Source organism: Erithacus rubecula, assembly GCF_903797595.1.
Source record: "Erithacus rubecula genome assembly, chromosome: 10".
In the NCBI taxonomy this organism is placed as follows: domain Eukaryota; kingdom Metazoa; phylum Chordata; class Aves; order Passeriformes; family Muscicapidae; genus Erithacus; species Erithacus rubecula.
In genome coordinates this window covers 14,679,582-14,699,567 of record NC_136662.1, presented here as the reverse complement: position 1 = coordinate 14,699,567, position 19,986 = coordinate 14,679,582, and the positions used below count along the sequence as shown (strand labels likewise).

The 19,986-nt window shown below is 37.4% G+C and overlaps 1 protein-coding gene across 9 annotated transcripts in view; it reads left to right on the top strand.

The window, feature by feature from the left end:
- Positions 1–19,986, top strand: part of ADGRL2 (adhesion G protein-coupled receptor L2) — a 158,876-nt gene that overhangs the window by 20,612 nt on the left and 118,278 nt on the right. For all 9 annotated transcript variants that reach the window (XM_079314508.1, XM_079314512.1, XM_079314507.1 and 6 more), the window contains exon 2: positions 12,698–12,870. In XM_079314508.1, the coding sequence (XP_079170634.1) occupies positions 12,798–12,870 (73 nt within the window). In that variant the 5' untranslated portion in view covers positions 12,698–12,797. The remainder of the gene's footprint in view (positions 1–12,697; positions 12,871–19,986) is intronic.

Sequence of the window (19,986 nt, the reverse complement as noted above, 5' to 3'; positions counted from 1 at the left end):
AGCAGTAAATCTTCCAGAACATGTAAGGCTGGCACATGGCAGGGTATGTCTGATGTGAGAATTGGAGTGCGGGCGGAGGAATAGCCTGAAAAGAAAATTATGTGCCAATATAATTTTATTCTAAAATTTTGAAAAAAGAGGAAATCATAACTTTAATATAAGGCTGTGTTTTTAAGGGCAGCACACAGCAACTTGATAAAAACTCATTTTAAAATTGTAATCTAAAATTCAAGCTGCGTTCAAGAATTCTTAATCCTCGTGTGCTTCATCTGGCAACAGTGATTCTAATCTTTGAAACATGTATGGGAATCTTGGGTGCAGACTTCAGCCTAAAGAAACCATCAGTTTGAGGAAAAGTAGATACTAAATGTACTTCCCTTTTGTTTTAAGCTTTATCCTACTGTCCTTTAATGACTGCTTTTCTCTCAGCTAAGCCTGGCTTCAGCCCTAGTTCTGGGTACTTTTAAAGCCTGATATCATCAAAAGGCCCTGAGTGTTAGTTGTCAATGGCATTGCTGGAATCTTTTATTATCTTACTGCTTTGATTTTCTTCATCTCTCTTAAAACGTGCCAAATAAGAATGTTGGCCATGTCAGAAGACTATGATAATAGTAATTTTTAGAGCAATGTTTTGACTTAAAAAATAATGTTAAAACAATCCCATTCAAGCAAATCATGTTAACCGGGGGACATAAATTGATAATTAAAACTAGTGTATTAAATAATTTCTACATATATATTTGCTCCAGTTTGCTGTTCTTTTCTATAAATGAATATTTTTAATACAAATTTACTCTTTCACAAAGGAAATAAGTAAGCTTGTAAGATACACATGACAAAATTATCTTGGGGCGCTATAAAAAGCTATTCAAAGTCTTATCTATTATTGCAACGTTGGTTCTTTTCAGTTTCTAAAAAATACTCAGACAGTAGGGCTTATGCAGTGAGAACCTGAAATACTTTACCTCTGTGGTTTTTTTTTTAAAAGCCAGAATATGACTTTGTTCATTCTCTTCACTCCAGAGAAGGGTGATTGGCAGGCTCTGGCATTCGGCTGTCCACAGCTGAACTGCAGGGCTTGAGTTGCCTTGGCAGGGCTGCAAGGAAAAGTTTGTGCTGCTTTTGCCAACTGTGTTCTTGGCTCAAGCTGATGTTACACGTCTCTCGACTCCAAAGCATGCTCATTTGCCAAATTCTACCTAAAAATGTATGCTGGAATTCCTAATTAAATAAACCCCCCGATATTTATTTTACTCCTTGGAAAGGCAGGCATTCTTTCACAGTAGATGCTGCTTTGGTGGAAATACAAATAAAAATTTTAAAAGCCCAAGGTGGATTAGAAAGTTATAACTGGTATTAGGAGAGAAATTGTCTCTTGCAAACAGATTAGTAGCTTTGGTTTCTTCAAAGTATTGAAATTATGTGACTTTACCAGGTTCTTACCTGAATTTCTTTGCATATTGACATTTTTTTTTTGTTTATTTTTCCAAGCATTTTGAAAATTGTTGCACTACGAAGGACAGTAGCAGTCCACATGTAATTTTCTTGGGTTTTCCAGCTAGATAGCATTAGAGCTACCTTATTGTTGCCGTGAGCTAAAGTTACCAGTTGAAGGATAAAGGTATAATTTATGCCAAACCAGTCTGGAAGCTTTTTCAGAAGACTGATAGCAACTGCTTTTATACATATTGCTATGTAAAATGCTTATTAATGTTAGCAGATGTTGCACTTTAATCCCCCAGAATGATTGTTTGGTAGCAGCAGGAGATTTATTAAGCTCGAGTTGTGTGAAATTGTGTGTGCATAAGCTGCTATTTAGATTGTAAAAATGCCATTGAAAACAGTAAAAAAGTTCTAACTGTAATTGGCAGAGAGGTATTAGCTGTTTTAAAAGAAGTATATGTGTACCACTGGCCCTTTTGCTATAACCTCTTTATCATTTATCTTCTTGTATTAATGTCACTGAATTATTAATTCATGAGCAGGGTTGGATAGGGTGAAGGCACTATTTAAATGTGTGGCACATGTATCCTTATCGCTGGAGACATGAAAAGAGTCATTTTGTGTTATCTGTAAAATGGAAAGGACATTTAAAAATTTCATTTACGGTAATCCACTTCACTTCCCAGTAAAACACCTAGATTATTGCTACTATAATATAATGTTCGTATTAAAATTTTGTAATCTTTCCACTCTCTCACTTATAAATACTGTTGATAGACAAATGTAGACTTATTTTTTTTCTTTAGTTGCTGATACAGTTCATGAACTGCAGCAGAATGTATGAAGAGCAGGGTTTTAATAAAAAGCAATTATCTTTCATTTCTAGTAAAATAATACAAAACAAAAGCCAATAAGTGTTTATAATCATGAAAGGCTAAATAAATTATCATCTAAAATCATAATGTGACCTAATTAAAGAAAAATAGGATATTTTCCGAAGCAACAGTGTCATTGTCACATTGAGCCATCAAGAGCTATATTATTTAAAAGAAACTGTAAATGTGTGGTTTTGGTCTGCTTGATGAAACCACAGAATATCAGAGGTCACATTGCTGCTGAAAAATGTGTTAAAATGTATCTTAAATTTCATCTGTGCTGTATGGATGATTTAAAAAAATAAAATGTACAGGAAATGTAATATTTTCAGTCACTCCAATGGAAAGAGTTCATTTTCTTGGATACTTTAAAAAGTGTTCATTCTTTTAAAAAATTCTTTGCATGAAAGCAATTTCAGGATACTTTGTCCTCAAGTGCTCGCGGTGGCTGCCATGGCAGTGCTGGAGATAACTCATATTCAATTTTGTTTAATATTTAAAAGATATCACTTCACACTTCCCTTTTCACCATGCATGGAAGAGACCTTTGCTGTTTCCACAATACATGGGGAGTTTTTCTTTTTTTCTGTTCAGAAATTTCTCTGCTGAAGAGAAAATGTTATGTAGGCTGCTAGGGAGAAGGGTTTTAAACCCTGGTACATGCAAGTAGAAGGAGCCTTCCTACTGAATTATAATTTAGAGTTCTTTTTGCTTGTAACTGCTCCAAACATATTCATTATAGTTTCCTGACTTAGACTTTCTACAAAAGGAATTAAAAAAAAAACTGAAATAATTTCTATTTTTCTATTATTATTTGAATAAATAAGAAAGCCCAGGTTTCCCCAACTGCAAGAACGTTGCTGCTCTGTTGAATGACTGGTATTTATTCAACTGTCTTGCATAGGTAGGAATAGTCACCTGAATGTTCATTGCTTATTAAATTGTACAAGAAAATACTCTTAACTGCAGCACTGTTGCACTATTATACACCTTGGCAGCTTGTATTTCCCTGCAGAGTCCATCATCCTGAAAGAGCACTGAATCCTTTGTTTCACTGCAGAATCAGGCCCTGTCTGAATAAACCCTGAAGATTTATGTGCCAGATTTATTGCATGTGTTTCTCACATCCTTGGTGATGTGCAAGCACTAGGTGTGTCATTATTTGTGTGTAGGTGCAAGGAAGAGAGTGGTGTATGCAGTGCTGTCATATGAGGCTTCTCACCCTTGAGTTCTTGTCTTGAATGTGTGTATGAGAAAAGCCATGTACGAGGGAAGAAAACCAAATAGTCTGTTGATTTTTATTTCATGATTTTAGAGTTTTGGGCCTTCTAAGTGCTACTGGTATGTAAAAGTGGTGAACATGAAAGATGTTTCTTCTGGCACTGCCTGCTTTTTCTTGTACTTAGGAACTACACACAGAAGTCCTCCAAAGGCTTATGTAAATTCAGTGGAATTTCTACCTGTAAGTCCTACTTGCCTGGAGAATGTCTTGTCTGCGTAGAGAGCAGTTAAAGACTTCTTTCCTTCTTCTGTTGTCAAAATTAAAAATCTTGCTGTGGCTTATGGCCAAGTAAGGAATGGTAGCACCCAGCACTTCTTAGATTTCTAGCAAGACATGAGCAGCTACCTTTTAATAAGTAAATGGTTTGGAAAATTTGGGTTTATGGAATTACTCCTGGAAGTTAATTTGGTGGAGGTGATTTTTAGTGGAACTAAAATGTGGTCTTCTAAATGTCCTGACCATCAGTCTGCTGGAAAGAAAACACTACTCTCTGATCATGGTAATATTAATAGTGCTTCAGAGAAAAGAAACAAAGCTAGGAATAATGTAACAAGGGGTCTGAAAGAAGAAAAAGAAAAATGCTTAGGTGCAGCATGTCTTAGAACATGGTTAAAAGCATGCATTATTGAAATGGCCTTTTATAAAATGCATTGTTGTGATGCTATGATAAATTCTAATACTTGAGCATATGATGGAAGAAAAAATGTTTAAAATTTCCTTCCTCCTGCTCTCTATATATAGTCACAGGTTTTTCACATATCTTTGCATGGTCATCTGATGTTTTCTATCCTAGATTATCTCATTGTTCACAAGAAAACCCTTTTGGTAATATTGATAACGTAATATATGACAGATTTTGGTCATTATTATTTTATTTAGTGGTCATATGTATAGACCAAGAGGGAATCTGAATATTGATTTCAGTGAATGGCTAGTAACAATGATTTATGAGTCACAGATTCAGTGCAGTGAGCCAAACACAGCAGAGATTACATCTTAGGTGCCACCATTGATTTTGATTCATATTTCACTGCACAATGATTAGGCCATGGTCTCACAGATGTTAATGTTAGAACAATATTCCTCTCTAAGCAAAGATCTGCCTAAAGTACACACAGGGCATGGTGACTATATCTATATGCCCACTGCTTCTGATTTTTTAAAATGGTAAATATTTTGCAGTTGCTTATAAAGAGTTGGTATCTCTCTGATAACCAAGGGATTTGATAGATTTTTTTTTTTTTTCATAATCAAAAGTGATTTTTCTGCACACTCAAGCTTGTTCCTGAAACTGGAACAAAATAATTTATATTGAATACAGACCACTTAATGTGATCAAAATTACACCTGATAGAAAATGGATGCTTTAAAATGAATGCTAAACCAGCAGCTTCATGAATCTTTTTGATAATATTCCTTGGCACGTGCCCATAAAAGGAGTTTTCAGTGCAGTAGTTTCCAGGGAATTGGTGCTACCAAACTGAGGTTTTTGCTTGAATATCAAACGCTGAGGCTGCAGCACAGCCATCCCCCGAGAGGTTCATGTATTGGGGTGGTACAGCCCCCATTAACCCAGTTATAGCATGAATAAAACTGCTGTACATGCATGATAAAAATGTGTTCTTGTCTGCTCTTGCTTGTAGCTTGATGTTATTTTGGAAGTTAGTAACGCGTGGGTGTTTTGCTGGCTCTGTGCTGGTCTGTGGAGTTGTCTTTACTTCAGTGTCAGCTGTGAAAGACAGAATCATAGAACAGTTTGGGTTGGAAGGGACTTTAAATTATCATCTAGTACCAACCCCCCTTCCATGGCCAGGGACACCTGCTGCCAGACCAGATTTCTGAAAGTCCCATCCAACCTGGTCTTAAACACTTCCATGGATGTGGCATTGGCAACCCTGTTCCAGTGCCTCACCACTCTCACAGAGACGAGAATTTTCCAAACATCGATTATAGATTTATTGTCTTCCAGTTTAAACCATTCCCTCTTGTCCTGTCACTGCAGGTCCTTGTAAAAAGTCCCTTTCCAGCTCTCATCTGTCCCTTTAGGTACTAGAAAACTACTATAAATCTCCCCAGAACCTTCTCTTCTCCAGGCTGAGCAGCCCCAGCTCTTTCAGCCTGTTTGTATGGGAAAGATGCTCCATCACCTGATCATCTTTGTGGCCTCCTCTGGACCTCCTCTAAAAGGTCCACATAATTCTTGTCTTGGGGGCCCCAGAGCTGGATTCAGTACTCAGTGTCAGCACTCCTGTCCCTGCTGAAGCCCAGGGCTTGTGACCATGAAGCTGATCAGGTGTGTTGAAATCCCTGCAGTCAATTAGAGAAACACCATGTCGCTTCACAGGTACCGACATGTCTGACCGCAGGCCCAGGACTTAGTTCTGTTTGTTTTGTTTTTCAGTCTACTTCCACTTCAAACAAGTTCTCAGCTGTGAAAAACAGTGGAGGGAAAAAAAAAAAAAAAAAAGAAAAAAAAAAAAAGATCAGCTAAGTGGCATAACAGCTTTGAGAAATACGGGCCTTTGCAAAGCCTTGTCAAGGCTGTCAACAAACAGTTTCCTGTCTTACAAGAGTGCTGTGTCTTTGGTTGATGTTAGTCTAGTGATTTTTTTTTTCCAAGGGAAAGAAATGAGATCTTTAATGTAAATAGATTATTTTGAGGATTTCTCTTCTCTGAGAAGTTTGAAAAGCCTTTGAATTTTCTTCAGCTGTTACAATTGCTTATTTAAGTTTGTCATATGGTTTTCAGTGTTTTTGTAAAGATACTCATTATTTTCTTGTTTATTTTTGATGTTCATAAAATCTGTCCTACATAGGTTTGAAAATGAAAGCTATTTGTTTTGCAGTTTAATGAAGAGAATGGCAAACAGCCTCAGATTGTGCCTCTGGTGTCCACAGTGATCAGCATATTTAACATGCTCAGCATGACACTGAGATGTTACAGACGATAACAGTTGTAATTGACTTACAGCATCCCTTTCCCTCCCCCCTTCTTTGAATGGTGGGGATTTATCCTTTGGTCCCTAGGCAGCTGTAGTGACACCGAAGGCAGAAGTGGTGGAAAGGTTTTACCTGCACTGCTGGAGTTGAGGTGGTCTCATGCAGTGGTGTGGTGTCAGTGTAGGTGAAAAACAGGGAATTTGCAATGAAGATTGAGTGACACCCCCTGTCCACCCACACCCCTCTTGATTCTGAGCATTTTTCAAAGGCAAAAAGAGAAATTCAGACTTGGCAAAAGGAGAGTGCCTGGAGCCAAAAAAAGCCATTCTTATTAGTGCTAGCAAAGGTTTACTTTGCTGGCTTATTGAATGAAAACTCCCTTGAGTGTTCAGGCTTTATCCTGTGTTAACAAGGGGCAAGGCTGGCTTGTTGGGAATGGACCGCTGTGTAACGTGTCTGTAAAACATGAGAGGGAGGCCAAGCTGAATTAGAGCACTGATGAGAAAGGAAAATCTTTGTCTTTTCCTCTCAAACCCATTTATTTTCTCTGTGAATGATTGTGGTAGACCACTGAGGTGCTGGGGACTGATGGACTAAATTGTGATGTTCCACTGGTAAAATGGTGTCAGTGCACTCTTTAGTGTCGTGTCTTGCATAGGTAGATTGGATATTTTGAATGACCCATTACACTGAAGAGCTGGGAACTCAGACTGGGATGGGAGTGGGTGTTTCTAGAGTCTTTGTCAATTTTAGGGTATGCATTTATTGCTCACTGTTTCAGGCATTCATCAGGCATGAGCATGTAACTTCAGAGCACAATGCAGCTGAATGCATTGAAGTAATTTTTTTTTTGTAGCAAGATTGGATGACCTTGGTCAAGTCTGGTTCTTACTGTATTATTCCCTTCCCTCATACTATATTCTTTCCATGTAACTTGGGAAGAAATGTTTTGGGTTAGAAATCTAATGTTCAAGGTGACAATTAATAAGGACTGTTGAATAGAGAAGTGTAGATAAGACTCCCTACTACCTTTTGAGCATTAAATTGCTTTTAATGGAAAGGAAGTATTTGTTAGCCATTTTAGATAGATCAGACTTAGCCTTCTCTTTCACCTTGCAATATGCAACTGGTTTCATTGGAGCAGATCAGGCATTGATTGTTAACCATAGGTAGTAGAAGGAGGCTAACTAGATCAGCACAGTCTTGGTTGTTGTCAGGGCTTTTTTTTTTTTTTTTGTAAGATCTCATAGCTAAAACTCATAACCAGATTTTCTGCAATCTGGTACTATAGCACTAACATGGAGTTATTAATGTAAATCAAATTTTGAATAAACATACTGAAAACTTAGGAATAACCCATGTTAAATGCATCTGAAGATATGTTCAGTGTAGAAAACTAGAGCTGGATCTCATTGCAGATATGCAGAAAATGATAGGTCTTGGATCATAAACAGTATTAGTCTCATTTGAGTATTTTGCTAATGCATCTTAGTTTTACTAATCACACTTCACTAATTAAATTCTTACATTACAGATTATAGTAAGTTTAAATTTTTGGTTTTTTTTTCTTTTAAATTGGGAAAGCCTCATGATGGGAAAGCACTTGGACACATGATTTCTCAGGAGACTAAGTAGTCTATTATATTGTATGAATATATATCTATTCACCCTTGCCTTCTCTTCCCCTCCTTTCCTCTGCAGAATGGCTCATATATATTACAGAATTACTCAGTTTCATAAAGTGGGTTATGAAAGGCAGTGGGGGTGCTGCATGTGTGACAAGGTAGGTCACACAGGATTTATAAGAAGGACTGCCTGGTCCTGCTAGTTCCTTGGCATGTATGAGCTGTGCAGCTATGCCTGATGTTCCTTACCTCGCTGTGCCTCATCTATAAAGTAGTATAAATTTTATTTCTGTAATAGCAATGTTAAAGCTTCACTGAGGTCGCAAGTGCTCTGTGGTGTTTCTAAAATGATTTGGAAAATTAAGCACTATACTCTCAAATACATCAGCATTAGTCTAAATGACTTTTAGCTAAAGAAAAACATCCTTGCTTAGCTGGAATGATCTCTGTGTTCTCCTTTGTCTTAATTGCCAGAAAAGCTGGATAGAACAGGAGGGAAAAGGCAGCTTTTGAGCATGCTGTGTCAGTTGTCCGGAAGCTCTTTAAAGACCCTTTTCTGGCTTTTGAAAATAAAACCTTGGGAAGGTTAAACAGAGCAGAGTTGGGACGCAGCAGTCCTTTAGAGGTCTTTCTCTTCAAAGATAAAAGTATTTCAAGGAGCATGCTTGGAGCAGCTTTCTCTTATCTCTGGGGTGCTCCTGAGCAATGTTGCGGGGAGAGGGATGGCCAGCAGCGGCGAGCATTCTGCAGCGGTCGTGTTCCATCCGTGAGAAGTTTCAGAAGCACAGAAAAACAAGGAAGGGAGGCAGGGCCACGGAGATATTTGGGATTTGGAGCACAGCTTATGAATGCAGAGATGCCCAGTACCTTTGCAGTGTTACAGGTTTGGACATTAACATTTCTATTCTTGATCTAGCATTCTTTAAGAGTGCATATGAGAACAATCATAACAAGGTTCCAGCAGGGGGTTGTTTTATTTTTTTTTTCTTGTGGGAGATTGCAGTATGGCCCAGAGGCAGGGATTTAAGTTACAACTGAAATTTTCTGGGCAGCTTTTATTGCACTCTGAAATTCAAGCAAGATTTTGCACTAGGGAGTTTCTCTGCCCCACCCACAAGCTGAAGCAGTCAGTGATGCAGAGAAAAGGTTTATTAAGGTCTGAGGGGAAATAACTTATTTGCACAGGACAGCCACTCACTGTGGTCTCCTTTTTCTGTTTACCAAGAAGTAACCTAATACATCTTTTCCTGCTTCTACTCGTTTGGTTTGGGATTTGTTGTTGTTGTGAGATGCCACCGACAGTCTCTGTATCACTGATAGATGGATGGCCAGAAGGATGTGGCTGACAGCAATGTCTTTAGTCCGAGTGCTCTCTGGCTCCAGCTCATGTCTGGATGCCTTTCTCAGGTTTAGCTTTTGTTATGCTGATGAATGGTTGGGACTGCACCCTTCTTTTACTTGGAGCCACACAGAGATTCTCAAATACAGAGGCTCAAATATATTCAGGAAAATTAGCTTGCTGTGAAAATGTTAACGTACTCAAAGAAAAGAAGCAAACCCTTACCCTATTGCACCAGTTTTCAAACAGTTTCATTTTTTCTTGGGTATGTGTTACTGATAGTCTGGTAGGGGCTGCTTAGTTTATTTTGAATTCTTTTTGCAGCAGTGCACAGAGTTAAATTTCATGTCTGTAGGCTACAGCAACCTAAAGAGAGCAATATATTGCACAAAACACTTAAAAATGTTCTTTAAAATGCTCTCAATTTTTTCCTAATTGAATAATTTGTGCTGGTTTTGATATTACAGAGACATCAATATCTTTTCAGAAACTGTAGGTCCTTATAAAAGTAACTAAGTCAGTTTAGAAGGTCAAGAACTCTTACTCAACTGGGAAAAAAAACCAACAGTGTATGGCATACATTTTGCAACTACTTCCCAGGGAGATGCTGTTCTTACCACAAGTGATGCTTTGATTATTGTTTTTATTTTTTGACATAACTCTTTCCTCCCCCTCCCCTCTAAATTTAAAAAGGCCCACAAAGAAGTGATGACTTTGAGGATAGTAAAGCACAAGTGTGTCACTGTCCAGTTGAAGTTGAAGAAAGATATCTCAAAACCTGGGAGTGCAGTGATATGTTATAGAAATAATGATAAAACTTGAGTCTCAGGAAGTTTAAATCTTCTGGACAGACTGGGAACAATAAGAAGGCTGATTTAATTTCACTTTAAGCCATTATTATTCATTATCTATTCTCTTGGATTATTCTGATTGCTTACTGAAATTATGCTGATTAGTCTGTAGTGTGTGTGAAATAGTTTTATAATTTTTCCTTTGGGTGCTACAGGTGAAAAATTAATCCAAACTGTTCCCAAGCTTCTATCTCAACTATCTCCAGGGTTTTTTTTTTTGGAGATCATGGTGGCAATTTTTTCTTCTTAACTCAGCAGGAGCTCCTTTGCAATTTTAATTTCTGCTGAATGCAGTGCATCCTTTGTGGACTTTTAGATTTATTTTCTTTTAGTTACAAAAGAGTCTCAGCCCACTGTACAAGATCTTGAGCTGGAAAGTGACTGTCTCTTCATAACTGCTTTGGGGTTGTCCTGTGTCACCATCTAAATTCAGGTGGCACCTTGTGCCTCAGGGCACAGGGTGTGTGCCAGAGAGAGCCACACTCTGCTCGTCCTGTTTGCTGTTGCCTGCTTATTGTTGAAATATGTGTGGAAAAAATGTGCCTGTGACTGAAGAACACCTTTCTGTAGTGGGAAATTGGAAAAAGGTTTCATTTTTATGTATCAATAAACATAAAATCATATGGTCTCAGATGTCAGTTTTCTTTTATTTCCTTGTGTGAGGAATCACAAGCACACTTGTGTTGTGAGAGGGTTGTCTCCAGTTCTCTTAAAGAGGAGCCAAGTAAAGAAACCTGCTTGGCTATTTAATAATCTCCACAGATACACTGCCTTCATTGAGAGCCATAGAAATTGCTCCATAATGTTTTCTGTTAATTCCAATCTTTCTCTCCTTGTGGAAAAAAAAAAAAAAGAGTGTCAGTCTTGTTGCTGTTTCTGTGCTCAGGGAACAAACTTATCATTGATTACAATTGAGGTTGACTAATACACACTTTCTACTTCTAAAAATTATAAATATCCCATAGAATTTCTGTATCTGACATTTTGTGCTCTCCATCCTTTCAATTTCTCCTTGCCAAAAGGGTAAATGTATTTTTAAAGCCCTTAACATGCTCTAGTACTCATAAGAATCATAAGTGGCCCTTGGATCCTGCCACTTAAATTTTTACACAGTCATTGTTACATGGTTTTAAAGTAACATTAATTTCAGATATCTCAGCAGTACATCCTTGAAGTCCTGTTCGTTCATCCTGGAAAGACCAAGCCTGTGTGACATTGGGCTCAGCCCTTTGCATCTACGTTTGCTGCAGTGTTCTGTGTTCTCCAGAGTTGTTTCACATATCTGTAATATGTAGAGCCAGCTTTCTACTTAGAAAATAATCTGTTCTTCTATGGATGATAATTTTTCTCTAGCTTCCCAAACTCTAATAGTCGGGGTTGAAGCATGACCTAGCTTCACACAGTGAGATATGGAAGAGGATGTGTGTAGTTACTCAGCTGGCTGGTGAGAGAATAGAGTCATTAGCAAAAGGGAGCACTCTGCTGTCAAATCTTCTACCACAGCTACTGCACTCTATCACTGTAATTCTATTTTTCAAATGCAAATGATAGCTTGAAGAATTCTTCCTTTGGTGCATCGTTTACAGGAGCAGTTCAGTTCGTATTTCTCAGTAGGAGAAAAATCGTGTCTGAGGCTAAGGACAGGAGATGGTCTCATCCATTGTTTATTCCCTTTTGTCTGAAGATGTTTGTTGTGTAGAAATACAGCTAACTGTGCAGTCATATGAAGAGGCTGCCTCACCAAACAGAGCATTTTGTCAGCAAAGCAGCTGTTACTGCCTCTGTCATCCAAGGAGAGCAATCTTTGTGCAGCACGAAGGGAGCACCAGAGCCATGGCAGGGAGCAGACCTGCTCAGCCTTCCTGCTGGGAGCAGTTGCTGTGTTGTTCTCAGCCACTCCATGTTTCAAATCCCCAAGAAATATGTTAGTGGCCTAGATTTAATTTTACTGTGGTTCTTTGAGGTCGAGAAATGCAGGTTGTGTCAGATTGTGGAGTCAGAAAAGCTTAGCTGACTCATCTACAGGTCCAGTTTCTTACATTCCGTGCAAACGTTCTCTTGTTGTTTTTTTTTTCATGTGTCTTAGTGCAAACACATCAATAACACTCATGCTTTCAACTTTACCATGCATCATTATTTGGCATTGTGCTTAGCTGTGATTGACCTTGAGAAATGACATCCCAGAACCCTGCCAAATTCCCAGCAACAGTGCAGGTGTACTCTCAGTTTTTACTAAAAATTTCCGTTTTCATATCTAGTAAAATTTAGTATTCCAAATCATTGGTGTTCAGGTACTGAACTGTTTTTTTTTTTTTTCTCCTTTTCTTTCTCCTTTATTCCAGGTATGAAGATGAATGATGCAGACCACTGGTTTCGATGATGCTGGGCTTTAATAACTGGATTCATTAAGGAATACAAAGAAAATTCTTACAGGGATCAATAATGGTGTCTTCTGGCTGCAGAATGCAAAGTTTTTGGTTTCTGCTCATTATCAGCTTCCTGCAGTGTACTGAAGGTAAGCTTTAGTTTATTTTTTACTTGGGTTTGCAGATGAGTTAATGGACTGTACAATTAATTTCTGTTAGATAAGTTGAAGTTTGAGGATAACAAACTAAATGTATCTGTACCATATTCTAGGTTAAATTTATAAGATTCAAATTGACCCTTTTTAATGAAGAAAATAATAAAATAGGGGTTTTAGGTTTGATAGTGTCATATGTTGAAATTGAAATGCAATGTTCAGGCTAGTGAAGTATTAATAGGCTTGATTGTTAGGTGCCTTATTTTTGGATTCTTCCTGTTTATCCATCCTTTTTTATTTTCATTGCACAACCATTTAGAAGAAATGTGTGGATAAGTTAAAAGTGATAAAAAATAACTAAATGAAATACCCGTTTTACTTTTCTAATTTTGCTTACTGAAAACGAAATGGCAAACACTTCATTAAGATTAGTGCTATGCAAGTTAAATTTCAGGAAATAAAACTCAAAGTTCATACAGAAATAGCATCTACTTGAAAATATTTTTGCTTTTTTTAGGAAAAGGAAAAATACTTCACTGCTATCAAATGTGTTTAAAATAGCTGTTAAATTAAAGAGATGAGGAAGGAAAAAGATTTTAAAGAGAAGTTGCATTATTTATTCTTTATCTGGTTTTTTTTTCATAAACTACACTTCATCTAGTTGGTCTGTCTCCACAGCTGTTTTTGTGGCCCTTTTAATAAACAGAGGAACACAAATGAATGAAAAGGAAAACATGACTTACGAATTCTTAATTACAAATATTTGTATAGAACTTGGGGCTATTTTTGGGTGCCAGAATTTTGATTGACTAGATTGCAGATGAAAAGACTGGTTTAGTAATAAAATAGAATCTCCATGCCATGTTGCATTATTCAGTAATTGATATATAATATATAGACTTCCTTCCTTCATCTTTGTCATGATCTCACCAATTTTTAAAGCAGATATGAACCTTACTCTGAAAGAAATTCCTTGAATTTTAAGGCCAGATTTTCAGAAGTATCTCTGGAAAGCTACCCTCCCTTTCTTCCTTAATTTGTATAAGTAAAAAGGAACTATTACATAAATAAAAAGTCCCTAAAATTTCAAATATTTTATGGAGCCTTCCACGCTCTCTGGGTAATTTCCTGAGCTTTCTTCCTAGTCTTGCAGAGCTGGGGTGGTGCTGACAGACGAGCTGTGCTGAAATGGGCTGTTCATCTGCATGTGTGAACATACACATCTCGCAGGGAGTCTTCGAGTCCTCGTGGCGCTTTCTCAACTTGGGGAAGTCTCGTTGCACTTAAATAGCTTGCACAGTCAGTTTCCCATCCCTCTCCTCCTCCTTAAATCTTGCCAGGATGTGGCAGCACACTGGCATTTCCCAGTGCAGATCTGGGGTGGTTTCATCCTTGGTGGGATCCTGCTCTGGGAGCTGCTGCGCTCCGCTGTCCCTGCAGGCTGCGGGCTCAGCTGCAATCTCACTGCTGCAGGGAAGTAAGTACCAACAGCTGGGAGGTGAAAGGCTTTCCAGCCTCTCTGCTGGGTGAGACAGGTAAATGTGGATTAGGAGATTGGAGTTATGAACCTTATGACTGGCTGGTTTGGTAATTATAAATGCACTTACATTGCAAAAGTGGTTGCGCTAGCTGAAACCTAAGGTGTAGGAAATTGAGACATCTATTTATGGGGGTTTTCCCAAAGTTTTAAAACACTAAGGATTTTATTATTACTATTATCATTGCAATTGTTTCAAATCCCTCTACTTAATTCATTTTACAAACATTTAGGTGTTTGCAGTTTAATGCTGTGTCATGGTTGAAAACGTGAAAGCAGAAAGGAAAAGCAGACGAACAACTTTCTGTGGTTTGGTTACAGTTGCAAACAGCAGGCTGTAAAGCATGTTTTATCTGCTGAGTTTGGAAAGGAAAAAGTCAACTGAGAACTTCTGCAGATTGAATTTTTACCATTTGCAGAAAGTTAATTTTCATTGTCATCTGTAATATTTCTAGTTCATTTTGTTCTGTCCCTGTTTTTCTGGCTTTTAGTAGCCAGTAGCAATCTTTTGATGCTTCAGTTGTGAATTTACTTTTTTAAAGTCTATACAAGAGCTGCTTTTTCAGCTAAAAGAAACAGGGAAGGAAATTGGGAGCAGATAACAGAATCATACCAAATTAATTGTAAATTCTTAAAATAAATGAAATACTGTGGCTCTGTATACTGGAAATGAATATTAATATAGAGTTGGCTTCCAGCCACAGAAGAAAAATGAATACTGCATTATTACACTTTCTCACAAAATTACATTGCCTTCTGCTTCAGTAATAAGAGATGCCAAGTATAACATGCTTTAGTAGCACTTCATGCCTGGAAGTATGAACATGAACAAAGGTTAAAATAAGAGCATCTAACTTTTGCTAGAAATAAGAAAATCTTTAATTCTTCTGTTTGGAATGTAATTTTTTTAAATAGAACTCTGATGTGTACATGAGGGTTGTTGCAGTTACTGGGAAAGACAAAACTTGGCTGAAATCCCTGCTGTTACATTTTAATGTTTCTGTACAGTTTAATGGAGAGGAAGGGGGAGTGGGGGGAAATGATCCTGGGTGTGGACAAGTGATTCATTTGTTCATATAATGAAACATTTTCCAATCAAGAAAAGGTTTTATTACTCTCACAGCCTTAACTTTAACTCACCAGGGAATTGGCAAGCAGGCACAGTTATACGAAGGCTGTAATTTTCTTTTAATGTTGCCTATCCAAAGAGGAATCATATCTTCAGATAAGAAGGTCTTGGTGTTGGTCTTTTTTTTTATTTTTTTCTTTTTTCCCTGCCTATGCAGTCCAGATTGCTTTTGAAACAGTCCATTCCTTGAACCTTGCACCTTGAAATATGCACCTTGAATGGACAAGTGCCAACAGCTGGACAGGAAAACCACACTGAGTTATACATTGCTGGTACATCTGATCAACAAGTCAATGTTGTTGTATTTGTTGTTACTGTCTGTCCCATGTCCTTCTCTATCCCACCCCTTGTCTGTCCCATCCTACTCTGTCCCATGCAGTTGACTCCCACACAGTTGAGTCCCACACCTTTACTTACCTGATTCCTAAAACCTCTAGGAAGTTAATTACTTTTGACACCATCTCTTTTTTTCCCTCATTTTCCCCCTTTCTAATTAGGTGAAATCATCTAACAAGTTAAAAATTATCTGAGAAAATACAGAAAGCCAGAGAGTGAGATCACACATGTCTTGTTTCCATAGCAAAGCAGAGTAGAAAGCATATTATACATATTATTGGTTTCTCTTCAAGCAAGTTAAGACAGATACACTAATATGCATATGAAAAAAAGATGTCAGAGCTAAACATTCTGGTGAATATTGGTTTTTTGGACAGTGCAGGTTTCAGTATTTTTTGCTTTATCTTTCTTAAAAAGTCTACCTTTTTTACTAGCTTTTGATGTTGTTTGTTTTTATTCTCTTCTGCTGCTTGAAAAGCACAAGTGCCTTGGAAGCACTGAAATAATTTTCTTTGCTAACATTCTATTTTAACCAAGGTTTAATGCAATTTAAATACATTTTATTATGAATTATTATCTGTGCTTTGTCCAAAGGAAGAAGCATCATGCTTTCATTATCTATTTAATTCTGTTTTCCTAAATGGAATTAATGTTATTTAAAGAAATCCAGCTTGTCTTTGCTTCTGATTTTTTTTTTAAATGAGCATTACACTGAAAAGGATATATTCCTGTAAATTCCAGTTATGCCAGCCAAAGTACTGAATTGGAAGCAGTTCTAAGTGCATATTCAATGTTAGTGTACTTACTAAAGAAAATACTAGATACAGATATTGTACTTTGGGCCACTACAGAGATATTTGCTGTTTTAGTGTATTTCTTCAGCTTCCTGTCAAACCACTGAGATGTGGGGTGTCTGAGGCACATGGCACAGGTACTGAACAAAGTGTAAAAGCAGCTTTCCTACATGCTTACTAGGAGTATTAGTAGGATTTTGGCCAGGATAAAAATTATAAAAAACTTGTACCATGGACTTGAGTAGAAATCAATTTCTGTTAATTAGTGGATTTAGGTTCTGCAAGGAGTGAAATCCATTATGGAGTCACACCAGAGCAAATAGGAGCACTGATTTAATTTCTAGCCATGGAATTTATCACAATGAGGGCTCTGCCAGGCACCCCATTAGCAGGATCCCCTTGGTTTCAGAGTATCCATGAGCACACCCAATGTGCTGAGGCCAGACTGGTATTGCCCACTCTTTGGAGGAGCACTTTAATAAGCTTAATGCTATCTATATTTATATCATCTATACTTGATATGGTTTAGGATTCTTTAGTAAATGTTTTTTTTTCTTAATTTGTTAATGCAGATTGTGCAGAATTTTTCTGAAGAAAGCAACTGCTGCTCTGGGTCCTGTTTTACTGTCCTGAAAGATCATGCCATTTTTCAGTGGGATTTTCTGATGCATACTTATCTGGGACTATTTTCTTTTCTGAGGGAGGCCTAACATATCTTCTAAAATGAAAACTGATCTAAACAGCAAGACCAAACTTCTTCTTAAAGAAAAATGTCTGTTAAGCTTTTCAACTGCATTTCCAGAAAATAGAGACTGACAGACTGGCCAGAAAATCCAGAGATAGTTTAACATGCTGGCAGTGAATAACCTTTTATATATTCCCAGAGTAGTGAGGTCTGCAGGATTCTATGCTGTAGCATTACATTTTTGAAACCAGAGCAAAACCACCACTATTTCAAAATGTGGAAGAGCCATGTAGAAGGATGCATGAAGAATGATTTTAAATACAATACTTACATTTAAATGAAACTTTGCTAGGAGTCTTACAGTTTAAGAAAGAAAAAGAGTGTAAATGCATAATTACTATGAGATGAGTAATAATATTACTATTTTGATGTGCTGTCTTCTCAGTTGCTGAAAAACATTCTCCTTTATGAGAGGAGATTTTGCATATTCTTGGGCTTTGTGTTCAGAAGAAGAAAAAATCCCCGTAATGTGTAAAATGATAGAAGTGCAGTGTGCTGTGCTAAGGGCAGATGCTGTGTTTTTAGAGCCTTCTAAGCTGCTGCTGGAGTTTACAGTCTTTAGCTGCTGTAACCTTGGTGGGTCTCAGTGGGTGAGGTGAGCTGATGACCAGTGCAGACAGGGGGTTTATTTAACCTTCAGCTGGCCTGCACTGGCATAATTCCTAAGGGGCTTTTCTTTTGTTAAATGTAAATCTGGGAATATTTTAGATTAGTTTAGTATGAAAAAGGTACCTTTGCAGCAATACAGTAGCAGAATTTGGACATGTCTTTTGCAAAACAAATAGGCTTTATTAGTATTCTATCACTAAATATGAGAAAGCATATAATTTATTTGTTATTGAGTTGTATTTTAGAAATATTTAATAATATTTAATTTCTTTTTTGTTTGTCAAGTGGAAGAATGCTGCTTGTCTTAGTAACAAGGTTTTTATATAGTTTTGACATCGTTTAATACTGTACTTTCAGATCATAGTGTAAAATGTAAGTATAACTGCCTGAAGCATCTGATATCAATGAATGCTTCAGCACTGGCTTTCTTATTGCATTTAGTGTCCCTATGATCAGATTATAAAAATTATCATAAAGTATAATGATTTTAGATTCAATATTTGTTGCCAAGTTCTACAAGCACATAATGGGTTTTGTATTTGCAAGTAGATCCATTGATGCTCGTGGTCTACCTCTGTGAGTAAAAGGCACAGAAAGTAATAGTCTGTGCTAATTGTATATTGCATGGAGGGATGCCTTGATAGCAGGAAGCATTTGTAGGATGAAGGCACTACAGAAAAATTACTTACACAAACTGAAAGTAAAATATGTTTCATGTATGTGCCCACTTCCATGTTTGTGCTAGTGTTCCAGATTATGTTGCATGAGGAAGAGGAGACAAAACTATTCACAGAGAGAAATTCTTGGCTTGTCCATCCATACTCCCATTACAAAGGCACTTAATAGAATAGGAGCTCCTAGCAATGGCAGACACGCTTAAAAATTGTCTGACCTTTTACAGTGGTTAACTGGTGGTGTCTATATTCATCAGTGTTGTTTTTGTAGAAGAAAATTTACAGTTGCTCCTTTTGATTTTTTTATTTTGTTTGTTTATTATGTTTAGGTTGATATTTTAAATGAAACTCGAGCACTGGATACTTTTCCAATCATAATTATTTTTTTTTCAGGAATACTAAATTTTTTACATTTTTAACACAGAATATATTTTGTATGTGGGCCTCTGTAGATGAGCCATACCTGAAATCCACAGACATAATATGGTAAATTGAATATGCAGTTCTTTTTGATAATAGAGCTGAAAAAACCTTTTTGTGTGAGGTTTTCCAAATTTCTGCCATTCCAGAAAGAGTCTCAAACTACTCCATTGGCTTTTAAAACCCAATTGTGCTAAAGCTCTGTGTGTTTCTATAATCTCAACCTCCTTGCTTTCATTTGAAGTATAAAGAAATTGAGCTTAGCTCTGCTTAGGGCTCTTTCTTTCAGTCAGGGAGACAATTCATCCGTGTCCCAGTGACATTAAGGTAACCTAAGTGTACATGGAGGTATCTGCAGTGGTGGAAGAGATTCCCTGGTTGTTCCTTCTGAACCTGGGCCAGTCCTGGTGGTTGGGAATGTTTAATTCTTTTTGTTTTCTCAACTTATCCTAGTATAATAATCCCTGATGTTTTCTCAGTGTATAAAAAAGATGTGTGGGGGAGACTAGTTGGGAAGCAAAATGAATTTTTTTCATCTGTTGCCTGAGCAACCCATACATGTGAGAAGCCCAGGGGGACCACATAACTTTCAGTTGTTGGATACAGTACTCAGTGAGTTTTATGAGGGATCTTGACGATGGAAGGAAAGCTGGCTTTTGTGTTCTCTCTTGTCAGGGATTTTGATGTCTCTCTCAGGAATTAGGTAGTTTTGTTCTCTTCCAGCAGAAAGTACAATTAATGCAAGGTGCTGTTGGAGCAATTTTCTTGTTAAATTTGAGTTAGGTAATTCATTTAGGAAACCTGAGAGGAAGTTGACACACTGAAACCAGATTCGCCCATGTGCTGCACTCAGCCTTTTATAGGCT